The 25,370-nt window shown below is 42.1% G+C and overlaps 3 protein-coding genes across 3 annotated transcripts; 2 read left to right on the forward strand and 1 right to left on the reverse strand.

Annotated features, from left to right (window-relative positions):
• Positions 1-171: 171 nt before the first annotated feature.
• On the reverse strand, positions 172-10,615 carry LOC6653079 (neprilysin-1). The gene is made up of 8 exons (XM_023181348.2): positions 10,544-10,615; positions 6,425-7,319; positions 3,654-3,803; positions 2,284-2,529; positions 1,211-2,217; positions 990-1,152; positions 609-925; positions 172-550 (listed from the first exon to the last, which is right to left on the reverse strand). Exons 2-8 carry the CDS (start codon positions 6,930-6,932, stop codon positions 278-280), a joined length of 2,664 nt encoding a protein of 887 aa, XP_023037116.1. The 5' UTR covers positions 6,933-7,319; positions 10,544-10,615; the 3' UTR covers positions 172-277.
• A 3,934-nt stretch (positions 10,616-14,549) lies between these two features.
• On the forward strand, positions 14,550-23,809 carry LOC6653080 (multiple inositol polyphosphate phosphatase 1). Its single transcript, XM_015176452.3, has 5 exons — positions 14,550-14,864; positions 14,921-15,354; positions 20,864-21,234; positions 21,342-21,530; positions 21,587-23,809. Exons 1-5 carry the CDS (start codon positions 14,681-14,683, stop codon positions 21,759-21,761), a joined length of 1,353 nt encoding a protein of 450 aa, XP_015031938.2. The 5' UTR covers positions 14,550-14,680; the 3' UTR covers positions 21,762-23,809.
• Positions 15,712-20,930, forward strand: LOC26529589 (regulatory-associated protein of mTOR). The gene is made up of 3 exons (XM_015176451.3): positions 15,712-17,223; positions 17,314-20,751; positions 20,864-20,930. Exons 1-3 carry the CDS (start codon positions 16,107-16,109, stop codon positions 20,869-20,871), a joined length of 4,563 nt encoding a protein of 1,520 aa, XP_015031937.2. The 5' UTR covers positions 15,712-16,106; the 3' UTR covers positions 20,872-20,930.
• Positions 23,810-25,370: the final 1,561 nt, after the last annotated feature.

Genomic DNA, 25,370 nt, shown 5'->3' on the forward strand with positions numbered 1-25,370 from the left:
GTATACTATACTAGGTTCGAACTATCGTACTATAATAAAAAATTGCTATAACAAAAAAAAAATGTGGGGGGGAGGGGGGATAATAGATGCCGCTTTATGGCTGCATTTACTGCATGCAGTATATATGTATGTATGTATATATAAGTAGTAGTAAGTATAGTATGCGATATATATATAAATATATATATATGTGTATGTATGTGTATAAAAAAATAAACTTATGCCAACATCCTCACTAGATATCCCTCCACTTATTCCATCCATCCTTCCATCCGTTCTACCACACACTGCACTTCTCCGCCGGATTCATTGTGGTCCCCACGGCGCAGGTGTAGGCATGCGCAAAGTCCCGCGAATTTGAGAGCGGTCCCAGGACACGGACGAAGCCAGGGGAATGGACCGAGGAACGTATTTTGGTTAGGGCATCCTCGGGACGCATAGAACCGCACCAGATTTGGGCGTAGTTGAGAAAGAACAACTGATCGTGCGTCATATTGAGCCCGGGCAGCTGCAGTTCCCGCCCGTGTAGTTGCTCCCATTTCTTGTAGGCCTTGGGAGGGGGGTGATACATTAGAGCTATCGGAGATTAGATTCGATTGCTGACTTACCCTGAAGGCCTGCTTTAGCCCGCCATTGTCGGCTATATTTTCACCCTGGGTCATACGTCCATCCATGAACATATTCACCTCGTTGATCTTGTATCGCGAGTACTGGTCAATGACGCACTGCGTCCGCTCACGAAATGCCTCAATGGTGGCATTATTCCACCATTGCATCATGTTGCCCTCCTTGTCGAATTGCCGTCCCTTGTCATCGAATCCATGCGTGATCTCATGACCAATGACCACACCAATGCCGCCATAATTAAGGGATTTGGGAAAGTGTTGACTATAAAACAAAGGCTGAAGTATCCCAGCGGGAAACACTAGAGGGAGAGAGAGATAGATTGAGAGAAATTATAATGATTGTTTCTCCACATTCGTAATTACCAATGTCATTCTTGTTGGGATTGTAGAACGCATTCACCACAGCTGGCTCGGTTGTCCATTTCTCCTTGTCAACCGGCTGGCGGAGCAAGTGCAGCATCTTCTGCGATTCCCATTGGAGTATGCTCAGCACATTGTCCATTAGGTTATCCGACACAATAGTCAGCTTGATTGAAATCCGAAATTAGTTGGCTATGGAATCCTAGAGAAAAGCTAGTACTTACATTGACATATTCCTCCTCCAATTCCGTGGCATTGGTTAAGATCTCGGGGTATCCGATCCGCTCATTCATCGAATCGGCCTTCTCTTTCGCCACCGCGCGCGTCTCATCGTCCATCCAATGATTCTCGGCCAGTAGCTCATTGAACGCCTCCCGTATGGTGTGAATCATCTCCAGGGCAACCTCTTTGCTCTCCTGATTGAAGTTGTCGCGAATGAAGAGTGCTCCAACGGCCACGCCCAGCTTTTTATTGGTCCATTCGACGCACTTGGACCAGCGTGTTCGCTCCGACTGAATGCCCAGCAGGATTTTACGGAACTCGACTCGCTCCCGCTGATACTCATCGATCATGTGCGTCATCAGGGACATAACCAGCCGCCATAGCATATAATTGTGAACCACCTGGGGATCGGTCGCCCTAAGAATCTTACCCATTTCAGTGAGATATTGGAGACCATAAGTGACCAGCGGTTCGTCCGCCTGCAGCGAAATGCTCTCACCCAGTGCCGTCTGAAGATACTCGGTCCAATTTAGCTGGGGTACCAGGCGCTGCAGCTCCGGTAGCTCCATTTTCCGATACACCGCACTCGTGTCATGCCGATCCGCCTCCGCCAGTGAGACATTCACCAATTGTGTCTCGAAGTGCACCACCTTTTCCAATTCGTCAGCCGCTGTGGCCGGATCAGCACCCAACAGCAAGGAGATCTGGGTCATATACTTATGATATGCCTTTCGATCATTCGCACTACTCGGCTTTAGATAGTAGTCCCTCGATGGCAGGGCATATTGCAGCTGATCCATTTGCAGGATGTTCACGGAACTGTTCTTGTCATCGGCCCCCACATAGAGTTCAATCAGAACCGATTCGCTATAGATTAAACGCAGCTGACCCATTAGCTTCTCAATAGAAAGATTGGCGGGGGGCTGCCAATGGCGTTCGATAACTGGCCAGCCGCCCAGTTGCTTGAGGACCTCCTTCAGGCGTCCAGCTCCGATCCTGCGGATCTGGGCTGTGCACACGGGACAAAGCATTGCAAATTACACAAATCCTAGAAAGCAAAACTAATCCTTCTTACGTATATCCATGCAACTCTTGAAGAATGTTTTCGCCTTGACTGTCGCCTCGTTGTCCCGCTCATCGATGGGCTCCTCCAAGACACCCCTTAGGATGACCTGTTGCTGGTCAGACAGCACTTCGAACGTGCTAATCGAGCTACGATCCTCGGGTATTGGATGCACTTTGTTCCATGTGCCACATGCATATTGAAAGAAATCCTCACACGGATCGGCTGTCAAGTCCATGGCAGAGAGTAATGATGCCGCTAAAAAACCAACAACGAAACGAATCGAATCGAATCGAATCGAAACGAAAAGTCATTTTTGAATTATGGCCTCATTCATTGTGGGAAACCATGCCAATGGCATTTAATTAATGTCATATATTTTATCCCAAACGATCACACACATGAGCCGATGCCCGGCTCCAACATGTCCAACTTGGCCAACAAATCATTTGCGTAAAACTTTTATGATAGCCTCCCCCTTCCAATGCCAACACCAACCCAGCTCGCGGCTCTTTTGCGGATGATATCCGTGCTGGCATGTGGGCATAATTTACGTTTAAAGTTGGTTGAATGCAAAACTTTTATTCCCCCGTCAATGGAGTTGGAACAATAGTCACTTGCCATGAATGGAGTCACCCCTGGAAGGGGAAGGGTAAGGGGAAGGGGCTGGACGGAATGGACCTGGCATGGGCTGGTGTAAGTGAGATAAGGACATATTGATTTTCATAACACTTTCAAGCCATAAATTACAAAATGGGGCAATAATTAATAAACGTTGGTATAGTCTCCAGCTGGATACCTCAAAAATCAAACCCATTTAAAACTAATCATCATTAGGAATGTTTTGCTATAGAAACTCGTTCGATTCCCAACAAATTGAAATGGGGTTAACATAATGCATAATGCATTGACACTCACAGAATTTCACAATGCACACAAATGTCCATGTCCAATTCAGACCATATAGATATGTACATATACATATATGTATAGTTGGGTTTTGCTAGGCAGATGTTTTGGGTCCCATAAAAAAAAGGTCGTTAAACGTTCACTTCTTGGATGGGATGTTATTGATGTATGGAGGAGAAGGACCTAAACTATGTACATGTATGTATGTTAATTGCAAATAAATAAATAATTGAAAGCCAAAGCCATTTACATATACATATACAAATACATACATATGTATGTATATGTACATATGTACGTCATAGATTTTACGAAGACAGGACACAGAAACGTAACATGAGCTCTGCTGGTTCTTTGATTGACTTAGTGCCATTACCATTTTATCAGGATTGTTGTCAACTGAAGGATGTGTGGATGTGTGTTGTAAGGGATAAAGGAATTTCTTGGGCACGCCTTCATTGCACATCACTCACCTGTTCGCACGCATTCCTGTGTCATGCAGATGTTGTCCTGGCTGTGTCCCTGTCCCTTTGGTTGTTCCTTACCCTCTTCCGCTCCCACTCCCACTCCCACTCCCACTCCCATACTTGGTCCCAGTCTTGTGCCTCGCCTGCCATTCTCGTCTGTAATTAGAGCGAAAGATAGAAAGAGTGAGCGAAAGGATATGGGAGGCAAGGTTCTGCGATTTCGTTGTAGTGGTTAAGTTTTATGGATAGACAGTTTAAAAAAAATATAAGAAAAAAGTCACACACTCACACTCTCACACACATAGAAAACACTCAAGTAAATTGAATTTGAATATTTCATTAAAGGATTTCTTCTTTTCTCTACTCCTCCAGCCGTACCCGAAAGATAATCAAAAGAGAAAATGTCGTCGGAGCCATTGAGACAAAGTCGACTCAGGGATACCCCCCCCCAAAAATGTTTCTGAAGCTAAGATACGGACTTTTGTTAGGTTATGTTTTCCATAACGATGGCATTTCAGCTGAAAAGAGATCTGGTAACTCCATCCTGGACAGTCGCTTAATTTGCTGAAATCACTTTCGGTGCCTAGAATACCCTTTGCTTGCGATGACTATGTACAGGGTATGGAAAAGGGACAAGCCAAGACGTAATGGCTGGGTCCTTCGCTGCTCGTTCATCAGGACACAGCCTTTATTGAATTAAAATAACGTAATGTTGCCCTCCACCTTCTGCCAACACCCAAACACAGTTCTCCCCTCACACGTCCTTCTGTCCACGTCCGTCCAACTATTTGTCCATTCATCGATTCCTGTTTGGACACATGTTGCATGTCGTCGTCCTAGCTGCCCCTGTGGCTGTCAATATTTGTATACAAGAAGGGGGTGGGCGTGACTACCTCTCGCGCGCTCTCTCTCTCTCTCTCTCTCCCCGTCTCCTTGTGTCTCTCACTTTCGTTATTAATTAAAACGATTGCCACTTTGGTCTTAGGCAACTAATAACATTTGCTGCGGTGCTAATAGATTCAAATGGTCAACGAGTTGAGAATCCTATGTTAAGGGTATTCAACTGTGATGGAATAAAGAAACAGCGGCAGCTTTCGATATACATACATATGTGTGTATTGAATGTTCTCCCATTTTTATGTTGTAAAAAGTGAAGGGTATTCATCAATTCAATTATATATCGCATATTATGGTGGGCCAACAGGACAATCATACAGCAATCAAGGACGTGCCTACCCTAACAGCGAAAGAACGAGAGAGAAAGATAGGGATAGGGCGAGGACCAGGATGAGGACGAGGGAGACGGAGACAGAGTTCAAGTCCAACGGCATAATAACGATGTATTTATAGGATCTGGCATCAATATATTTTTAACTAGTTATAAAAAGCAAACGATACATGCGATTCGAGTCTACAGTGTCGAGTCCAGAGAGCGGCAGAGAGTCCGGTTATCAAATAGGCTTTGATGGTTCGACCATCTATGAATGAATTTTGGCGCAAAACATTAAAAACACGTTTTTATAACGCAAAGATACATAAACACACACACACACACACACACACACACACACATACAGACACACACAAGGCTAAAGGGGAGCATAGTGGGCGGGTGTGTGGGGGTCGGGGGTTGGGTATGGGTTGGGGGTGTGTTACATATTCAATTAGGCTGATGGATAAGGATGGGTTCATCTCCCGAGGAGTTGATGTTGCCGCTGCCGATCGATTGAACGGCCGTTAAAAAATTCATAGACGGAGGTGCTGGCGCCCGATTGATTGGTTTTTGGAGGAAAGCATGAGAGGGAAATTATGCTCAGGACCGCCAACCAAAAGGGAACAGGCAGACATCCTTTAAAAAAAAAATATGTGGGAATTGCCATCAAAAAGAAGAAGAACCTCTTGAATATTTCAGTTTGCTTTGAATCCCATTAACTGCTCATGTGTGTGTGTGTGTGTGGGTGAAAGATGTGAATGAATGCAGGATGAAAAAAAAAAACGGTGTGAACAGTGGTTCATAAATTGAAAGATAAAAATGAAAACTGTCATTTGGCTTTGTATGAGAGATAGAGATGGAGGCGAGCGAGATGGAGCATGTTTCGGGCCTCAATTGGGCACTATTGGACCAAATTGCATCGAAATGTTTAATTTTCCTAAATTTTTAGATTCGAAAATTGTTGTAATAAACAAATGTTAACATTTTGGAAAAAGAAATGGGCAATATTTTCTTTTCAAGGACATTTCAGAGCCAATAAATTTTCGTGGCCGTTGCCATCTCTAGGGAAAACTGTGATTCCTTGATCGAAAGTGAGTTCCTTTAGAATTTAGACTGAACTGAATTGGCCCATTGTGCGATTGTATCGAATTGCTGCCAATGAAATGGACCACAAAAGACACACCCGGCAAGAGGAAGCTCTCCGTTTTGGTCCTCCGCTCGGTTCTTATTGTTGTGCTCCTGCTCCTGCTCCTTCTGCTGTTCGTTCGTACGTTTCATTTTGTTGTTTGATGACATATTCAGTAATTGAATTTCAAACAGTGCTAAAAAGAAGTTTAAAAGGAGGGTTGAAGACGCAGATTACAAAACTCATCCCCAATCCCCACCGCTCTCGCTCCTGCTTCTGCTACCGCACCTGCTCCTGGAGGACACTCACAATACGACAGTTTTGCCTGTTGCTTGTGTGTGTGTGTTTTTTTTTGTTTTCGAAAGGAAATTGGGTTTTCCAGTGTTTTCAGTTTTCAGTTTTCATTTTGCTGTAGTTTGTGTCAGGATATGGACTCACCTGGAACTGCATCCGCCTCCGTTTCGAGATTGCGCTGATAAAGTTGACAGCGCTGATGCAAGCTGGCAAAATAAATGGCCAATGCCCCAATGGCTGCTCCCAGGACTGTGAACGCAATGGCCAGGACTAACAGGCGACGACGCTGTTGGGATTCCTTGATTAGCCAATCGCTGGGACGCTGTGACGATGAGGCATTCGAGGATGGTGGAAGGGCAGGGGCGTTCCTTTGCAAAGCACTACCCACAGCACTGCCATCCGGACTAAGATAGACCACGGTGGGTAGTTTATTCGGTTGCTGTTGCTGTGATTGCGCTTGGGATTGCATTTGGCTGGCTCCCCCACTTATCAGAGGCGAGACCACTGTGGCGTTTAGCTCATCGAGAGCATTCGCTTGTAGATAACCATTATTTAATGGCTTCTCATTACTTGGCGGCGAGGATGCGGATGTGGATGTGTTTGCTGTGGATGCTGAACCACCATTGCCACTGCCCCTCGGTGTTGCCAACATATTTCCCTCCTCGACACGGGCAACTTGCCCGGCTCTTTGGGCTTTCGGTCTGGCTTTTCTTTTCTTTTCTTTTTTTGCTTTACTCTGCTCTATCTAATTCCGTTCTAGGTCTGACCAGTTATTGATTGATTTATGGTCTTCGGCTTCTCGCCTGCTTATAAATAATAATCTGTAATGATGATGATGAGCAGCAGCTGTCCACAACGGGGCTTTGCTTTGCCTCAATAGCTCAGTTCTGTTCTGTTCAGTTCAGTTCAGTTGAGTTCGGCTAGCAAAGTCGTCGACGTCGTCGTCGTCGTCGCGGTCGGCGGCGACAATTGCTTCGGTGCCCCGGTTTGACACTGGAACCACCGATAGTTAGTAGTAGCAGTAGATAGGGCTCTCCCTCTATGGGAGAGATAGAGATAGATAGGGAAACATGATGAGATATTGATAATACCCATTCTACAAAATGATTGACATGGTCACGGGGTTTTTGTCTACCACAAACAAACTAACAAAAAAAAAAAAAACAAAAACAAAACTCATACGGTAAAATCATCTACATATATGACTAACTATACAATCTAGTATTCAAATTTATTTCAAAGTCAACCGATTCGAGAAAATAAATAGATAACTCTGCAAATCTCACTCAAACGAGCGATTCATTTTTGTCGAAAATCTGAATTTCTAAGTGGCCAATAAATTCGAAATTCCTTAGATGTACATAGATATGTACATCTATCCCTATGTCCTCTGTTTAGCTTGAGATTCAAAAATTTAGTTTGAACTCCCACCTATATTTTGCGTTGAAGATATTGTTGCAATTCTTAGCAATTCCTTAGCAAAGTCTGCTGATGGACAACTTGGTGGTTCTTGAAATATCTATACAGACAACCTGCTTACCTTATCATATAAATTGGTAAGACTAAAACCCAGATGTGATATAAAATAAAACTACGTAAAGTCTATAAACCATTTAATTCAGTTAGGAAATTGTTTGCTTTCAGTTTTTAGAAGAAGATGCCCAGCAAAAGGGAGGAGCCGCCCTTTAGTCCTTTCTAGACTTTAATAACACACCCAAAGTTGGATTATTAGGAATGCATTTTTGAGAAAGTGCTTTCTTTTTATCAAACACTGAAGAAGCTCTCAAATTTCGGCTTTATTTCAGGCTAGAACCTTTTTAAGATGACGTTGAAACTAATTTCTGGAAGAGATTGCACTTGAGCCGTGTTTGGAAGAGCCTCAGATCACATAGCCAAAAGAGATTAAATGCATTAGGATGATCGTTTGGATAGATCGATTGTGAATTTGGTCTAAATCTTATAATATAAACTTCGATTTCGTATTTTTCGAGTACTTAATAGAACAATTAAATGGTTCCAAATGATTTCATTTTCAAAAATTAAAGAATCTGACTTTGTTCAGCTCAAGAACTTGACCTAACTATGAGAGTAAAAACATTAAATACCAAATTTCATCCCATTTGGTCTGACTCAGAATATACGTCTCCTTCATCTGCAAGGATAGACCCATGAAGATGAAACTATTCCAGACAGGATTACAGAATTAGATAATGACTAATTCGAAACTAAAAATTGATTGGTTAAAACATTTTCCACTTAATGGTTATTTACTGTCTCTCTGCGGCACTCTGTGGGGCTCAGTAATGAATGTCACTCGATACTATTGAACTATAGCTTTGGGCCCCACTAGATTCAACGAGATATCATTATGCAATATAATGTATTCAAACAATTGCAAGTGTATGTGTGTAGTATGTATGTATCTGTGTGTCATTTGCATAGTTCACGGTTTTGTTTATATATTTTTTTGTTTTATGCAGAAGAGTTTAACCTATTTTTAATTTTGATTACTCAAGTAATTTTATCTAAAGTTTCGTTTCAAGTCATACATCATACATACAGAGGTGGGTGAAGGGGCATGAATAGGGGGAATAGGGGGAATCATGGCCAACGTGTTGCGCGCAAACGCAGCCGGCAAAAAGTTGGCAAAAACAACAACAACAAGTATATAATACATTTATCCATATATTTAAGAGAGATGTTGTATATATATTGCAAACAAGTTCCAACCAGTTGGCAAAACTAACTAAAATTACGTGGGCGAGCCAGATCTGCTCGTGAGCCCCGCCTTATATTCAAAAAAAAAAGGGGCGTTAGGGAAATGGGAAGGTCTTTCGCTGTGTCGGTGTTCCCACAGATCACAGATCGTTTCATATCAGATCGACTTGGATATATTGATGAGATCTCGTGACACTTTCATAAATATTTTGTGTGTTTTTTTTTTTGGCGTTCGATCGTAAAACTCAAATGTTTAAAACAAAACCGAAAAAAAAATTAATTAAGTCATTCGTTTGTTCACTAATTTTGCATTGTATAACAAGTTTTTGTACATATATGTATATACTATGTAGATTCTATGTTTTATGTTTGTTGTTGTTGTTTCGCCAACTAACAACTTAAAAATTGTTAAAACAAAAAGATTTGCTAAATGTTTGTTTTTTTGTGCATTACTTTGTTTCTTGCTGTTGTTGTTGTTGTTGTCTTTTCAAGAACTCGTTCAACTTTATTTTAATTTTGTTGTTGTTGTTGTTGTTACGACCGTTGCCGGGGACGTTTCGTTAAGTGTTTGTTGTTATTGTTGTTGTAGCATATGGCTTTCACCCGTTTATTAAGTGTGTTTTTTTTTTATATTTTGATATATTTTGTTTAATATTAATTGTTGTTGGTGTTGTTCTTAGTTAATTGGGCATTATTATATACATATATATCTTTTTACTTTTGAATGTTGTCTTTATTTTGTTTCTTTCTCTTTTGTTTTGGTTTCTGTTCTGTTTCAACGACGCGCGCGAAACGACTTCACGTTGCGAACTGAGCATTCTGAACGCGTGTCCTTAGCTTTTAAGCAGCCAGCGACGGCGCCGGCATAGTTAGTCGCACACTCACACACACACACACACACACACACACACACACACACACACACACACACACACACGATATAAAAAAGCTTTTTTTTTATATCTATTGAAATGGAATGAGCGCCAACTGAGAAGGTGGTAAGAGGAAGTTACTTACAAACAAAAAGGCTTGGGGTTGGGCGGTTTTTTTTTGTGTTTTTTTTTTGTTTGTGGTATTAAGTTTAGGCTTGGGGCTGGATAATTTTTGTCAGCAAGTCGTTGCATACTTTTTGGCGCTCGAAATGGTATGGTATTTTCTTGGAACGTTAAGTACCAAAGGCCTTTTTGTTTGCAAATTTTTCATTATGAGACAATTAGTTTTAATTTTTTTAATACTTAATCAGGTATTAGACATCTGTTTTATTTTTTTTGCTCTCAAATGTATACAACAAGAAGTCCAGGAATTTCCTTTTTAAAACATTTAAAGTATTTAAAGTTTGGAATACTCTGTGGATAAAAAAATATACTCAAACCAAACATTAATTTTAGACAATTGCTAAGTTACAGTTTATTCTAAATTTGCTTCAAATAATGAGTATTTGCCAGCTTATTGCATACACTAAGGGGCAAAGTTCGCTATTTAGATGCGCCTACATTTTTAATTATATTTTGTTCGATAATCTTTTGTTAATTTAACGTTAATTACCTCGTTTTACCCCTCTCTTAGAGAGGCAATGGTCGCTATGGTGAAAAGGACTGTAGCAAGTGATTCGCTCACGCTGTTACTCGTCATAAGGTCCAGTTGCATCCACCAAACTGCATAGTCCAAACTTTGCACAAAGTGATTACTATCAGCTCCTCCTGATATCTCTCCTTATCTTTCACACAAATATGTATGTATGTACGAGGTATTTATTGGTTTCCAATAATATTAATTGTTTGCTTTGGAGTTGAATCACTTTTTTGTAGCATACATATTGTTATTTTGTTTTACAAATTCCCATGGTATTGAATTGTCGAACCGTTGCCTTAAATGAACTTTCACCTGTTTTAGCTTGCTTTCACTGTATGTCTATGTGTGTGTGTGTGTGTGTCGGGGGGAGGGCTCCTGTCAAGAAAAGGTACAGGTAACACACACGCACACAGTCGTTGTTGACCGAATGTTTACAGTAGGAACTGTTTGAGCGGCATATTGGTGGCACGATTTGGCACGTTCTACACATATTGAACGTTAATCGAAACCACACGGAGGCAACCCCCTTCCACAGACGTAAACACACACTCACCACGCCCACACGCATACGCATACGCTTCGCCCTTTTTTTGGTCTGTTGTGGCCATTGGCATTGGCATTATCAGTGCGTGATCGTCTTGTCGTTGTCAATTTACCGTTGTGATGTCCGGTGTTTTTAGTGTGCGAGTGTATTTCGGGTGGTGGTAGAAGAACAAAAAAACAAAAAACTAATTACTCGCCCTGGCCGATAAGTTGGTCAACTAAATACCTAGCTACCTGGCTAGGTGGTAGTCAGAGATTAATTATGCCACCACCGTTCACCCCCTCCGATTCTCATCCACAGTCGCTCTACACTATTCACCATAAACATACATACATGTGTCTTCCAATTTCTCACCTGTCCAACAATTATTTATTTATTCTTAATTACGCCACTTGTGATACGAATGATTGGTGTTATTTCATGGGATTGAGAATTTGGCAAATGCTAAAAGTACTTTTACCTAAACTGACTGAATAACCGGACTATATACATCGAATTTGATTTAATATTTGCCATGCCAATATCTACTGATCGACTGAGTTTCATTGAAATTGACAAATTAAACTTTTAATCGTTATACCAAAGTGGACAGAGTTGGCCATTAAAGGCGTGCAGGTTAAAGGATGCTTGAATAATGCTTGGTATACCGAAGTCGACCTCATTATGAAGTCTAGAGCTCTGGCAACCTGTTGGTCTCCGATTATATAAAGTCTATATTACTATGTATATAGTAATGTGTTGGATAAAACTAAGCTATATGATTCCTCTAATAACGCGTCTGAGTTGCCGTTGCGTGCAATGTTGCAACAAATCAAATAGAAACATCAAAGAAGCTAACGTGCGCTACGACGAAGTTTATATACCCTTGCAGTCTTTGCAGAGTATGGTTTCCCGGTGAAAATATCTTGTGATTCGATTCTGGTGGACGATTTTGACGTGGCCCTTTCTATTTTGAGGTAGTAAGCTGCTGGCAGTCCTGTCCACAGCGTTTAAACAGACTTGATTTATGTTGATAACTTGCGATATATGTATTTATCCGATCCTTATGAAATTTAAGCAAATAATGCTATACATTAAAAACCCTGTGAATACTCGATTCTTTAAAGATTGAAACTAGGAGGAATTGAACCCGTCACCAAATAGTAGTCCGTAATGTAATGTTCATCCAAGTTTTATCCTAATAGATTTTAAATTGAAACAGCTAGACGAATATCAACTCAGCTTTTCATAATGCTTATCGGATTATATACACTTTTGGGGACTGGAAACGCCTTCTTCTCTGCGTTCCAAACTTCTGACAAATGTTGTAATAACTTTTGCAAGGGTATAAAAACAACAACAGAACGAAATAAACAAAAAAAACTAATAATAATAAAAATAAAACAAAAAAAAAAGGCAAGGGAAAAGAAAGCCAAGAAAAAATTCAAGTCAGGACAACGACATCGTCCGCTCGCACCAGCAGCAGGAGCAGGAGCAGGAGTAGTAAAAATGGATTAATTTTGGCGCAAAAATCGCAGTGGCACGTGCATGGCACTGACACCGATGGATGTCGCCATATGTTTGGCCAAGAGGGAATACTAGCCCCAAATTCGATGAGTGAGGGATATGATGTTGTTAACACACAAAAAGCGAAATTAATTGCTTGGTCTTGTCTTGTTTTTTTTCCACTGTTTTATGTTTTTTTTGTTGTTGTTTCTTTTATACCGTATTCTAATGTGTTTGTTTGTCGTTTTTTTCGTGTTCCAACCGGCCAACAACTGCCTTTTGGGCAACTCTATGGGTGACTAAATAGAAATTTGTTCCTTCAGTCTTTAGTACAAAAAGTTAATCACAGTAAAATGCTCGACGTTAAGCCAGGGCCGTGGCCGGCCGGCTGAAGCTTTTTGTTGTTGTTTGATGGGGCCAAAAACAAAAGCTCACTTGTTGGACATGCTAAAACATATAAAAGAACAAAAAAAACAAAGTAAGTATATGTCTACATGTACACACATACACATGTACATGTTTCAAATATGTCTTCGACAACGAATGTCGTGTTGAGGTTGGAGAGTTTGGGGGTTTATATGTACCCAGCCACATATGTATAGCCCCTGCCGGCCAGACTCATTGGTCACATTCCATCAGCCGAACAATGCGAAAATGTGCCTCGTGCCGATCCCTTAAGTAAACAAACTATATTTAATTGGGGTTTAAATAGCAAATATTTAATGAAAGATAAGTTAACAAATTTACAAGTACATATCATACATCACTGATATATGTACATATTTGTGTTTGAATGAGTGAGCAGTGGTCAGTCAGTGTTATCATTAATGCTACAAGGTTTTTCTATTGTTTTATATAATAACAATTTCAATTATAAGCAAGTAATGCTGCTAACCGAAAATCAAATTCGAATAGCCGTTATTTAAGTGAGAAAAGACTCAATCACTAATCGGCCATTTCTAACACTGCAGAACCAATTCTGGTTCATGGAATAGAAAGTGGAAAAGAAATGTAAGTGTGAACCTCATCATGATAATGCACTTAAAATCCCTCAAATGTTGGAGACGTAATGATTTTTAGGGCCTGGTTATGGCCAAAGCTTGTATACGTATGTTCATGGTTTCCAATTTTGTTGCCTTGTTGAAAGGAGGTTTACCTGCCGATGAGATAAAAATAGATTTATTCTAAAAATGTAAAGCAAACCCTAAATCCATTTCCCGAGATTAAGCCAAATTGGTAAGGTCTTGTCAGGGACTTTTGAAACTATAATGACGTTTCAATTGAAACCAGGTTTTTAAAATCAATTCCCAAAAATTAGTGACCCAATTGTCTTGCGAATTGTAGTAGGAATTTATTTTTGTCCTAAAATTTTCTATTACAATGTGTAATAAATCGATATTTTCAAAACCATAACAAGATTTCATAATATACATAAGTATTTTGCATGATAATTGGAAATGTCATTGGGTACGCAAAGGTTGTTTTTTTTTTAAAGTTTTCAATATATATTTTACAGTTTTCGCCAAAAGAAGTATATTTTTGACATTTGAACGTTTTTAGCCCAAAAGATGGCAACGATCAAATCTATAGCATAATTTTAGGTGCTTGTTGTCGACGCTATCGGAGCAACGTCATCGTTATCGATATTATCGGAGCAAAGTTATCGTTATCGTATTTTTATTATTTCATAGAGATGGGCATGGGCTTTTTTTAAGTCGTCCGTATAAGAAAATGTTGTTTTTGCTAAAAGTTTTTTAGAAATACCCAGAAATATATTGCACATTCACGTAAGCTCGGCCACGAGCGACTTCAAAATGCTTTTTTGTAAAAGGAAACTTTACGAATAATATATATGAAAATATGTCTACTGGTTCGTGCCTTGCCGTGCCGTGGCGTGCCTTAAAATAGCAGCCCATGACCATCTCTATTATTTCATGATAAATGACAATTTGACATAAACTACGCCAAGTCTAAGTTGGCTCCGTGTCCGCGTCTTTCCAATGTTTCAATTTTGAGTTCGTTTGTGCTTTTGTTTTATTTTATATTTTCTATACCGACAAGTTTTTCCCTCTTGTGGAAAAATGCTATACATTTGGTTAACTCTGTTGTCTCTCATACTGCTGTGGAACACAACAACAGCTGATTTGGGTTCCAACCATGAAACATGCTGTGCTCTGACCCGGTTGGACATCGAGACTCGCTTGTCCACGAAGTCACCATATCGCTCCATAGCCAATTACAATGATACCCAACCACATTATCCAGGTGAGAATTTAAAATTTTGATTATTTCTCCTATTTAATGCTTTCCGGTTCCGGAAGGTTGCGTACCTACGCGTATCTGGGCGACTATACGCCATGGTACTCGGATGCCGAGCAAATCTGTGATAGCCCGCGCCCAAGAACGTTTGACAGTCATACAGGATATGCTGCTGCAGCAAGCGAAACCAAAGTTGTGTGCCAAGGAGCTGGAACAATTGCGGAAGTGGAGCTGGCAGCATTTTAATCCGGAAGATGATGAGAAACTTTTGATGGCGGAGGGAGAAAATGAGTTAATCGAGCTAGCAGAGCGTATGCAACTGCGATTCCCTTCACTGCTGCCTGACCCCTATGACCCGGACTGGTATTATATGAAATACACGGCAACACAGCGAACGTTGAAAAGCGCACAGAGCTTTGCCACGGGGTTGTTTGGACGACATCGGATACACACGGTCAACTATCCACGACCTTTGCATAGAGATCCCATACTAAGAGTGAGTAGAACATCATTCAATATTCTAAAATATTTAAAAATATCTAATATATACGATTACAATACTTACGATATTAAGAATAAATGGCTCTATATAACAAACCTAAATTAACAAACATTGATTAAAAGGATTTTTCCCGTTAGGGTTAGTGTCCTCATTTTTCATAATTGATAATGCTCTTCTGGCTTCATTTAATATGTACGACTTCATTTTTGGGTTGTGGATAATTATTTATGCAGTTGATGTTGATACATATATTGATTCAAAAAAACCGCGTAATTGCTCAAATAGTGGTATTCAAAGATAGCGGTTTTCGCAACCTGTGCACCGTTGCTACAGGGCGTATCGAAATATCGCCCATCCCTAGACCAAAACCGTAAATGCGTATTTTGTCTATAATATATAATATTTTGTTCTCATTGTGGTCCAAAAACAAAAAGCAAAGTGAAGAACTCAATTTGTCTGATCCGGGTGCAAAATAGCTACATAGATCGCTCTACATACAACGACAACAACAACAGCAAATAGATCATTCGCCTACAACCTACAACGCAAAAAAACGTGCGAGCTGACGGCGACGTACAGACGACAAAAAGTGGGTGGAAAGAGGAAAAGTGTGGTGTGTAAAAAGTGTTTGGTTATGTTGGCAGCAATCTGAAGGAAAGGAATCTGAACCAATCTGGGCAATGGATCACTAAATATCTGAATATTCATTTTAAGAATCGAAATAATCAGTTTCCATCTATCCAGCGATGCTAGAATCGCACTACAATGAGGCCGCTGCTGCTGCGGCAGCCGCCGTTGTCGTTGGGGACAGTAGCAATAACAGCAGCAACAGTAACAGCAGCAGCAGCAATGGCAGCACTGTCAATATAATGATGACCAGTTTGGATTCCTCATTAAACGCCCACAAATTTGCCTGGATAGAGTTGCGGGATGCGGCCGGCGGCAGTGTAGATCGGGCCGAGGAACTTCTTTTGGATCTGACACAGGATTATTCCAATCGCACTTTCGGCGATCATCAATGTCCGCTCTCGTTTGCCGCCAAACGCCACCAGGAATCCATTGAGGCAATGGCCTATGAGCGGCGTGCCTGGCGGATCAGAGAACGCATGAAGACGGCCAGCGTGGCCCTGGTGCTATGTCTCAACATTGGCGTTGATCCGCCAGATGTGGTGAAAATCCAACCTTGTTCACGTCTGGAATGCTGGATCGATCCCAGCTCGGTGTCGGCGCCAAAGGCAATGGAAATGATTGGCAACAATCTGCAAATGCAGTACGAACGCTGGCAGCCCCGTGCCAGGTATAAGAAATGCCACGATCCCACAGTCGAGGATGTAAAGAAACTCTGCACTTCCCTGCGACGCAATGCCAAGGGGGAGCGCATCCTCTTCCACTACAATGGCCACGGTGTACCCAAGCCGACGGCCAATGGTGAAATTTGGGTCTTTAACAAGACTTTCACACAGTATATCCCGCTTAGCATATTCGAGCTAATCACTTGGATGGCCGCTCCCTCCATTTATGTGTACGATTGCTCCAATGCCGGCATCATTATCAATTCCTTCCAACCCTATGCGGAGCAGCACGAGCATGAACGTGAAAAGGCCATAGCTGCTGCCCAGCAACGGGGGATGGGTTCTATGACAGGACCGGGCATGGTGCCTAATCAAATTAGCTACAAAAACTGTATTCATTTGGCCGCCTGTGCCGCAAATGAGATACTTCCAATGAACTCGCAATTACCGGCCGATCTATTTTCCAGTTGCCTAACCACACCCATTAATATAGCCTTGAAATGGTATGCAATGCAGGAAAAGTTGGGAATGGTGCCGCGTATACACAGCGAGCTGATTGATAAGATTCCAGGTAAGTGAGAGAGACAGAGAGAGGGGGGACACTGAGAACCCTCTGAATTCTTCGTCATTGTGATATATCATCCTTGTTTTCCAATGGCAGGCAAAGTCAACGATCGACGCACAATGATGGGTGAACTAAATTGGATATTTACAGCTATTACCGACACGATAGCGTGGAATACATTGCCGCGCGAGCTCTTTCAACGTCTGTTTCGCCAAGATCTCCTGGTGGCCAGTTTGTTTCGCAATTTTCTATTGGCCGAACGCATATTGAAGAGTCACGATTGTACACCCGTATCGTTGCCGGCTCTACCGCCTTGCCATCGTCATCCGATGTGGAAGGCGTGGGATCTGGTTGTGGATTTGGCACTACAACAATTACCGGACATTCTGGAATATAATGCTCCATACAAACAGCTGCCATTCTTCGAGCATCAGCTGACCGCGTTTCAGGTGAGACTGGATAGTGAATCGGAATCACGGACCCCGCCGGAGCAATTGCCCATTGTGCTGCAAGTGTTGCTCTCCCAGGTGCATCGGCTGAGGGCATTGGAGCTACTGGCCCGATTCCTTGATTTGGGACCCTGGGCTGTCAATTTGGCTCTCGGAGTCGGCATCTTTCCCTATGTGCTCAAATTGCTGCAGAGTTCGACGAGAGAGTTGCGTCCCGTATTGGTCTTCATATGGGCTAAAATTCTCGCAGTAGATCCCAGTTGTCAGGTGGATCTGGTGAAGGAGTACAAATACTTTCTGTCCGTGCTACAGGATACCACGGTGTCCAAGGAACACCGCACACTCTCCGCCTTTGTCCTATCGTCGATTGTACATAATTTCCTGCTCGGCCAGACGAGTGCCTTGCAGGGTCCCCTGCTGTCTATATGCCTGGAGCAGCTTAATGATGGAAGTTGGCTGCTCCGCCAATGGCTAGCCATTTGCCTGGGCATGTTGTGGCAGAACTTTGAGAATGCCCGCTGGTCGGGTGCCCGCGATTTAGCCCACGAGAAGCTCTATGTGCTTCTACGGGATGCCATTCCCGAGGTGAGAGCAGCGGCCGTTTTCGCTTTGGGCACCTTCATCAGCTCTGTGACGGATCGTCGCCAGCAGCAAGCCAACAACATTGATCGCATTATAGCCATCACTCTGCTGGAGACGGTGGGGGAGGATATGTCGCCGCTGGTGCGCATGGAACTGGCTGCTGCCCTCCAATGGATGGTGCTGCTCTTCGAGTCACAATTTGTCACGGTCTACATGCTGGAACACCTGAATGCCCACACCGATGCGCTCGTCTCTAGCGGCGAGCGAAGCGCCAGCATTACCCATGGTATGCCTGGAGCTCCGCCCGCTTCCACAACCTCGTCCACACATAGCCTGGAGAGGCATGTGACGATGCGGCGTGGCGTTAGTTCGAGCTCAATATCGAATATGAGCGGAGCCTCGTCGACGGCGCCGGGCACTGGATCGAATGCCATACCCTTTCAGTCGATCTTCACAAAACTTTGGCTCGGCATCTATAATCTCGGCCAGGATCCGTTTCCCCAGGTAGCGGCGACCGCCCAAAAGATAATCAATCATGTGCGCGATGCAGCTCTCTATCCGATTACGGCCAAGGAGGTAACCATCAACACGGTCACAGAGAAATGTAGCAGCCTGAGCGTCAGTCTGCCACCCAGTCCGAATACCAGGATCAATTATCTCGGCGGCGGCGGCCCTGGTGGTGGTGGTGCTGTTGGCATTGCATCGGCAGCTGGCGAAGCTTCCTCACCGGTGGGCAGCTCGACTACAATGGGGGCAGGAGGAGCAGCAGCAGCTAATGCAGGCGGCAGCCATTGGGCACACAAGCTTCGCCTCTCCGGCAGTTCCACTGGCGCTGGCGGAGATCCACAGTTGACATTGCATCGCAAACTTCGCACTAGTTCCACCAACGACGACACGGACAGCGGGCCAGCATCGGCGCCGGTGCCGCCGGTTAGTTCGGTTGAAGGTTGCCACTCGGCCAGAAGCAGTGGCAGCGAGAGCAATCACTATCCCGACCCGGGCAAGGTGGGTCAGCCGCGTCAGCCAATTGTGAAGACCCAATTTATTCCCTGGGCCATGTCGTATTTCACGCGAGCTGGCAAAGAGCGATACAGTTCATCTGAGGGCAGCGGTGAGGAGGGCCAGCAACGTTGGCCCATTGACCGCAATTCCACGGAGCTGCGCATTAGAAACTATCGCTATCATCGCAACGAATCTATCCGCAGGGAGGCAAAAAAGATGTCTTATTGCCACCAGCGAATGGATGCCTATACATGGATGAGAAAAACACAATTTACGCCATCGATAGTTAAACTATTGCCGTACGAGCAGCAGATTGCCGTCGCCTACAAGGAGAGGGTGCTTGTCTATGACTTCCAAAGAAATGCCGTGCGTGCCTATGGTTCAGATTCGATTGCTGGCAATGTCAGTGGCGGTGGCAGTGGAACTGTCAGTGGCAGCTCCACATCGCTCAACGGTAATACACCGCGCAAAACAGGATTGGGAACATCCGGTGGCTCTTCATCCTCCTCGTCGTCGTCGTCTTCGTCGTATGCCGCATTTGCTCGGGTGAGCAGCATTGAGTTTATCAATGCGCACGATGTGGGCTTGGAGCTAGTCGCCCATGAGGATGGGGTCATACGTGTTTGGCAGTCCACACAGCCGCCGTCGGGTGGTGATGGCATCAACACACTTTCCTCTTCCTTGGCATCCTCCTCACTGAATTCCTCGTTTGTGGAGGAGCCATCCAATGGAACCCGCCTAGTCACAGCTTGGGATGCTCTGCCACATGTGTCGCAGCCAAATTGGGGCACCTCGACACTCCGGCATCGCGGAGGTCTTGCCAGATCTACCACAGATCAGCTCATGAGCTCCAGCACGGGCATTGTCACCGCCTGGCAACAATATAGTCAGCAGTTGATTGTTGGGGGTGGGTCTTGCCGCTTTCTCCGGATTTGGGATGTGGAGCGGGAACTGCGACTGAACGATTTGCCCCTTGGACGCAGTGAGGCCAGTGTCCGTGTCCTTTCTCCCTTCGCCAGCAACGTGCGCTGTGATCTTATCGTGGCCGGGTGTGCCGACGGAAGCGTTCGACTTTTTGACAAACGTCTCGCACCGCAGGAGGCGCGGATCCATGACTATCGGGAACATGCCTCCCCCATACTTCATGCCTGCCTAAGAGCCAATGAGACGACTCTGGTTACTGGCTGCACAGGCGGTCGTATTTGTGTCCTGGACCTACGTGCTCGTGGCAATGGGCGTTCCCGTCTCCATCAATGGGATGCTGGCGGTGATGTCACTGCCATGGCGTGCCATCAACTCGCCGATGCTGTTGCCTGTGGCAATGCTGCGAAAATTTCCATTTATTCGCTAAATGGCAAGCAGCAGAGTGTCCTGCGCAGCAACGAGGGATTCATGGGCTCCAAAATCGGTCATCCCACCTGCCTTTCGTTTCATGCGTACAAAATGCAATTAGCGGTGGGATTCGTGGACAACACGGTCGCGGTCTACAGTCCCACGCCAGGTATGAGACGAAGCTGTTAGAACTGGGCTTCACATTATTGGGGATTGTGGATAGACTAGGATTATTCCTCCTCTGATTTCCTTCCATTATAATTGTTCCTTTTCTTTTGCAGTTTTATAAACTCTGCGGCCGTTGGAAAATTGATGTTAAAAAGAATCCTGAAACATTGGTTAATGCACGTAGATTCTATGCAGAGCCACAAATGCAATCAGCAGTGGATTATGTGCGGAGCAGGACGCAGCTGGAGGACTTGCAGCCGGAGGACGTTGAACTCATGTATACGGTATGTGCCTTTGAGACAGCATGGCAACGACCACTTGGACATTTCCGGCCATCGGTGTGGTGTAGTTTCTTCGACGTGGAAGCACTGAACGCACTGGAATTTGTCGAAGATTTGGAATATTATTGGAACGATGGCTATGGCTATAAGTTGTCACATCGCATTGCCTGTCCGGCAATAGCGGATATGTTTGAGGCCATTGAGTAAGTAGGCAATGCAGCCCCCCTCCCCCCCCCCCCCCCCCCCCCCCCCCCCCCCCCCCCCCCCCCTATGGAATTGATGATATTCATGCTTTTGGTTTTCCTTTTAGTACACCGACGGCTAAAGCCAATGCCACCTTCTATTTCACACATTCGGGCACACTGCTTAAGCTGCTGGCCCACCTCGGCTTGGCTAAGGATGAGGAGATGCTGACGCACAAGCATTTTGATTATGCGCGTCAATGGCGCACAAGTCGAATTGATGCTTTTGCAACAAACTTGGCCTTTCTGCGCTTTGAGTGAGTCCGATTTGTGATTAAATTGAAGCCCAATTTCAATTTCCTTTTGTTTGCAGTTGTGAGAAGGGACCCCATGTCCTGGTGCTGCATCAGGAGCAGGTTGTACATCTGCCTGGCTGTCCGCAGGATAATGATCTCTGTCCCCTTGCAACGTTGCGTCTCCTATTTAGGGAGAGCATAGAGAACTGTGACTTTGACACTCTCTGTCAAATCAATGGAAACGCCAATTGAAGGAGATGATCCTCCTGTCGTCTGTCGCTGTCTCCGCTGTTGTTGCTGCAGCTGCTGCTGCTTCGCTTTTGTTATTCACTGCTGAATACAATACTACTGCAAAAGAAGTCTATGTGTGAAACTTAACATTTGGCCAGGGATTCGTGGAAATGTGTTGGATATATTATTATTATTTTTTTTTTATTATTATTGTTCTTTTTTTTGTTGTTTTATATATCTTAAATTGAAGTGAAAAGTTAAAATGCTGACTAGAAAATAAGCTATTGAAGAGTAGGGAGAAGCGAGAGAAGAGAACAAAACGAAAAAGAGAGGAGATATGTGCCGCCCCCCGAAAAATGAGAAATCGGGTAATTTATGTGTAATTGAGAGTTAAATATCGTTTGTAAGCGTTAACAAAAAAAAAAACATGTGGACCATCCAACAGAACTAAGGGCGGGTTTAAATCAAAGAGACAAATACCAAGAACGAACAAGAAAGAGACAGACAGACAAACAGAACGAAAGAGAACGAACGAACGTTTTTAAAGTTATTTTTTGTCTATTATCCTATATATATACTTGTACCATGTACTTCTAGCCTTATACGATATTCTATTAATCAATCTATTGAGCTGCTGCTATATTCTATCTATTTTTTTTTTTTCTAAATTATTCGTTTAATTTAAGATCGAAAGTTTTCTTTTACACCATGCGCACTTAAAGTGAACATTTAAGTCATCGATATTTATGTAACAAGCATTTCCGATCTCACAAAGTATACAAATTTAACCTATTCGATATAGCCATATTTGTCCATCCGTATATTTACGAAGACTCTAATAATAAGTTCGTTAAATTGTTATGGCCACTTTCATGTACTACATGCATTGTATATCTGGGACTTAGATCGGCCTAAAGAGTGATTTTCTGTTCAATAGATTCGTTCAAGCAGTCCTCATAATAATTAATATTTTGTCTGAAGTCATTACCCAGATATCTCATACAAGAGATAGATGACTCTTTGAAAAATTGAATGTGTCTAAAACTCTGCAAATAATCTCAAAACCCATAGGTAGAGAAAGATTAATACAAAAACTTGTAAGAATTCATGAAGTTGATCCGGCCATTGGTCCATATTACCAATTGTTCTATGACTCAAGGGCAAAATTGGCTAAGAGTGAGCGAAATTGCCTTTGTTTATTGTATGGCGTGTGATTTTGTAATATTTGTTTTACTTAGTGCATGGTATAACAAAGTCGGCATAACGACTTAAAATTTTCTTTTGTATTTGTTTTACGGGCAAACGAGCATACATCTCCCTTTTGTGTACATATTATACATACAACTATCTATATCTATCTATATATATATATATTCTTCTAACTACATTAAACACTTTTCGCCATTCGAAACTTGTGTAAAAAATATATAGTTGCAATTTCAAAACGATAAACTAAACAAATTCCCGATAACTAACAAGAAAAACAAAATGGTAAACCTATGTTGTGCTAACTTGTGTTATAATATTTAAAGAAACAAACGAAAAACGAAAAAAAAAACAAAAACTAAGAAAGATACATATACACCATTATCCTCCATATCTATCTATCTATCTATGTATATATATATATGATATAGAAAAAATACCCTTTGCAAATCCCAAAAACATGATTTATGATTCTTTTTTATATGCCTGCTGTGTGTAAAGCATATATATTCCTGATCCATAGCTCAACCATCACAGCCGTCCCTTTGTTTCGCTCTATTTCTCTTCGATGGAGCTAATTTTTGGTAATTGCCAAATTTCATTTCATTTCATTTTGAATTTCCTTTTTTATCAGCGGTGTTTTCTAGTATAGTGATAGAGAAATATTGAAGCATATATCTGCATAATTAGAAAAATGACCCCCCTTCCCCCAATTTTTGAGTTAGTTTCGTTTTTGAGAATGCGCTTATGAATTTATGTTGTCATTAAGTCAGACATTTAACCGCAACAAATAGTCAAAATGGAAGGAAAAACAAAATATATTTAATAACTAAATACATGTACATAAAATATACACACCGATACATACAACATTGTTATTTTTCCTGTATAGATAAAGCACTTAAAATGTAATTAATTTCTATATAGTATATACATACTTATGTTTTGTGTTCTATCGAAAACAACAGTAACAACAACCAACCTAACAGCTTAGAGTTTAAAGATTAACACACACACACACGCTTGGACTTTTCAATTTGTTTAAGCTAAACAAAGAAAACAATAAAAAAAAACAAAAAATTAAAAAAAAAACCCATTGTTTACCACTGCGTGGAGGGAGGAATGTCATAAATGTAATTTTCCTTTTTTAACTCTTCTCTGTAAGTGCAAACTTCCCATATTTGCACAGCGTGTAGTGCTCTGGTAGTGTTGCTAATTGTTGGTAATCGTTCCTATTCGGAACTGTAGTTACAATAGTAATTTGTCAACGACTTGGTCCACGGATTGTTAGCCGATTGATTGATGCTCTCTTCCATCGATTGATGGAGCTGCATTACAGGACTTTTCTTGGAAAGATCGTTAGCAATAGAATGGCATTATCTATGCATTTATCATTTATTTATGATGTTGAAGAAAGGACGAACAGGCTTGGTCCTTGAGGTCACAGTTTCAGCCATTCTAAGCAACAGTTTAATCCGATCAATCAATCTGAAATACGATAATGAAGAAATGTATTATTTTTTAGAGCAAGTTACGAACTAGCAGCTATTAAGTGAAAAAGTTAAGAAGTGGCTTTTGAGCTTAAATTCTTCCAATTTCAATTTGTTGTAAGAATTAGGCTGAATTCAAATTTGAAACTAATCCACTGACATCAGAAAAATAGCTGAAAAAACAAGTCCTGAAATAAAAAAGCTTTTGGATTATTAGTTTTCTTAAATTTTTTTCACCTAAATTTATTGGAGAATACAAATTTATTTTCATATGATTTTCCATTTGGATTTATAGTAGATAAAATTTAAAGTTATGGCTATTTTATTCATCCCTTTATCTCCGGCATCATTTCTCGATTGGTAAAATATTATAGAAATGTAAATGTCCGATAAGGCAGACAGATTTTCGGATTTTTAAGATTTTTAAAAGTTGTCCAGTAAAGTGCCTAGTTCCTTTTTATTCCATATTAATACATACCCATATCCAATCTATTTATGAATAAATGAAATTTTCAATTCAGATGGTTCTTCCCTATAATTAATGAAATTCTGCAGATCAATTTACACGTTAAGGTCTCACTTTTGTCTAGACTCTAGAGTGTGATGGGAAAAAGTCTAGTTCAGAGAACAATTGAACGAACTTTGCATTTATTTGTTAAGTATTGTTATGAACAGAGAACAAGAGAGATAGAGAGGGAGACAGAGAGGGACAAAGAGGGAGAGAAACAAATGCAATTTCCATCTACTATATATTATTGAAATCAGGAAACAGGAAATGGAAATGGTAGTGGGTTAACAAGCTTTTTCTTCTCTCTGAGCTTATGGCAACAGGTTAGGTTAGGTTCTCAATCAACCCTTAAAAAGCTCAAAAACTAAACAAAATCCAATCTTCACCCCATACACGTGAGCTTAACCGCCGTCCAAGAGGACGTCA

This window comes from Drosophila willistoni (assembly GCF_018902025.1).
Source record: "Drosophila willistoni isolate 14030-0811.24 chromosome XL unlocalized genomic scaffold, UCI_dwil_1.1 Seg142, whole genome shotgun sequence".
Taxonomy (NCBI): domain Eukaryota; kingdom Metazoa; phylum Arthropoda; class Insecta; order Diptera; family Drosophilidae; genus Drosophila; species Drosophila willistoni.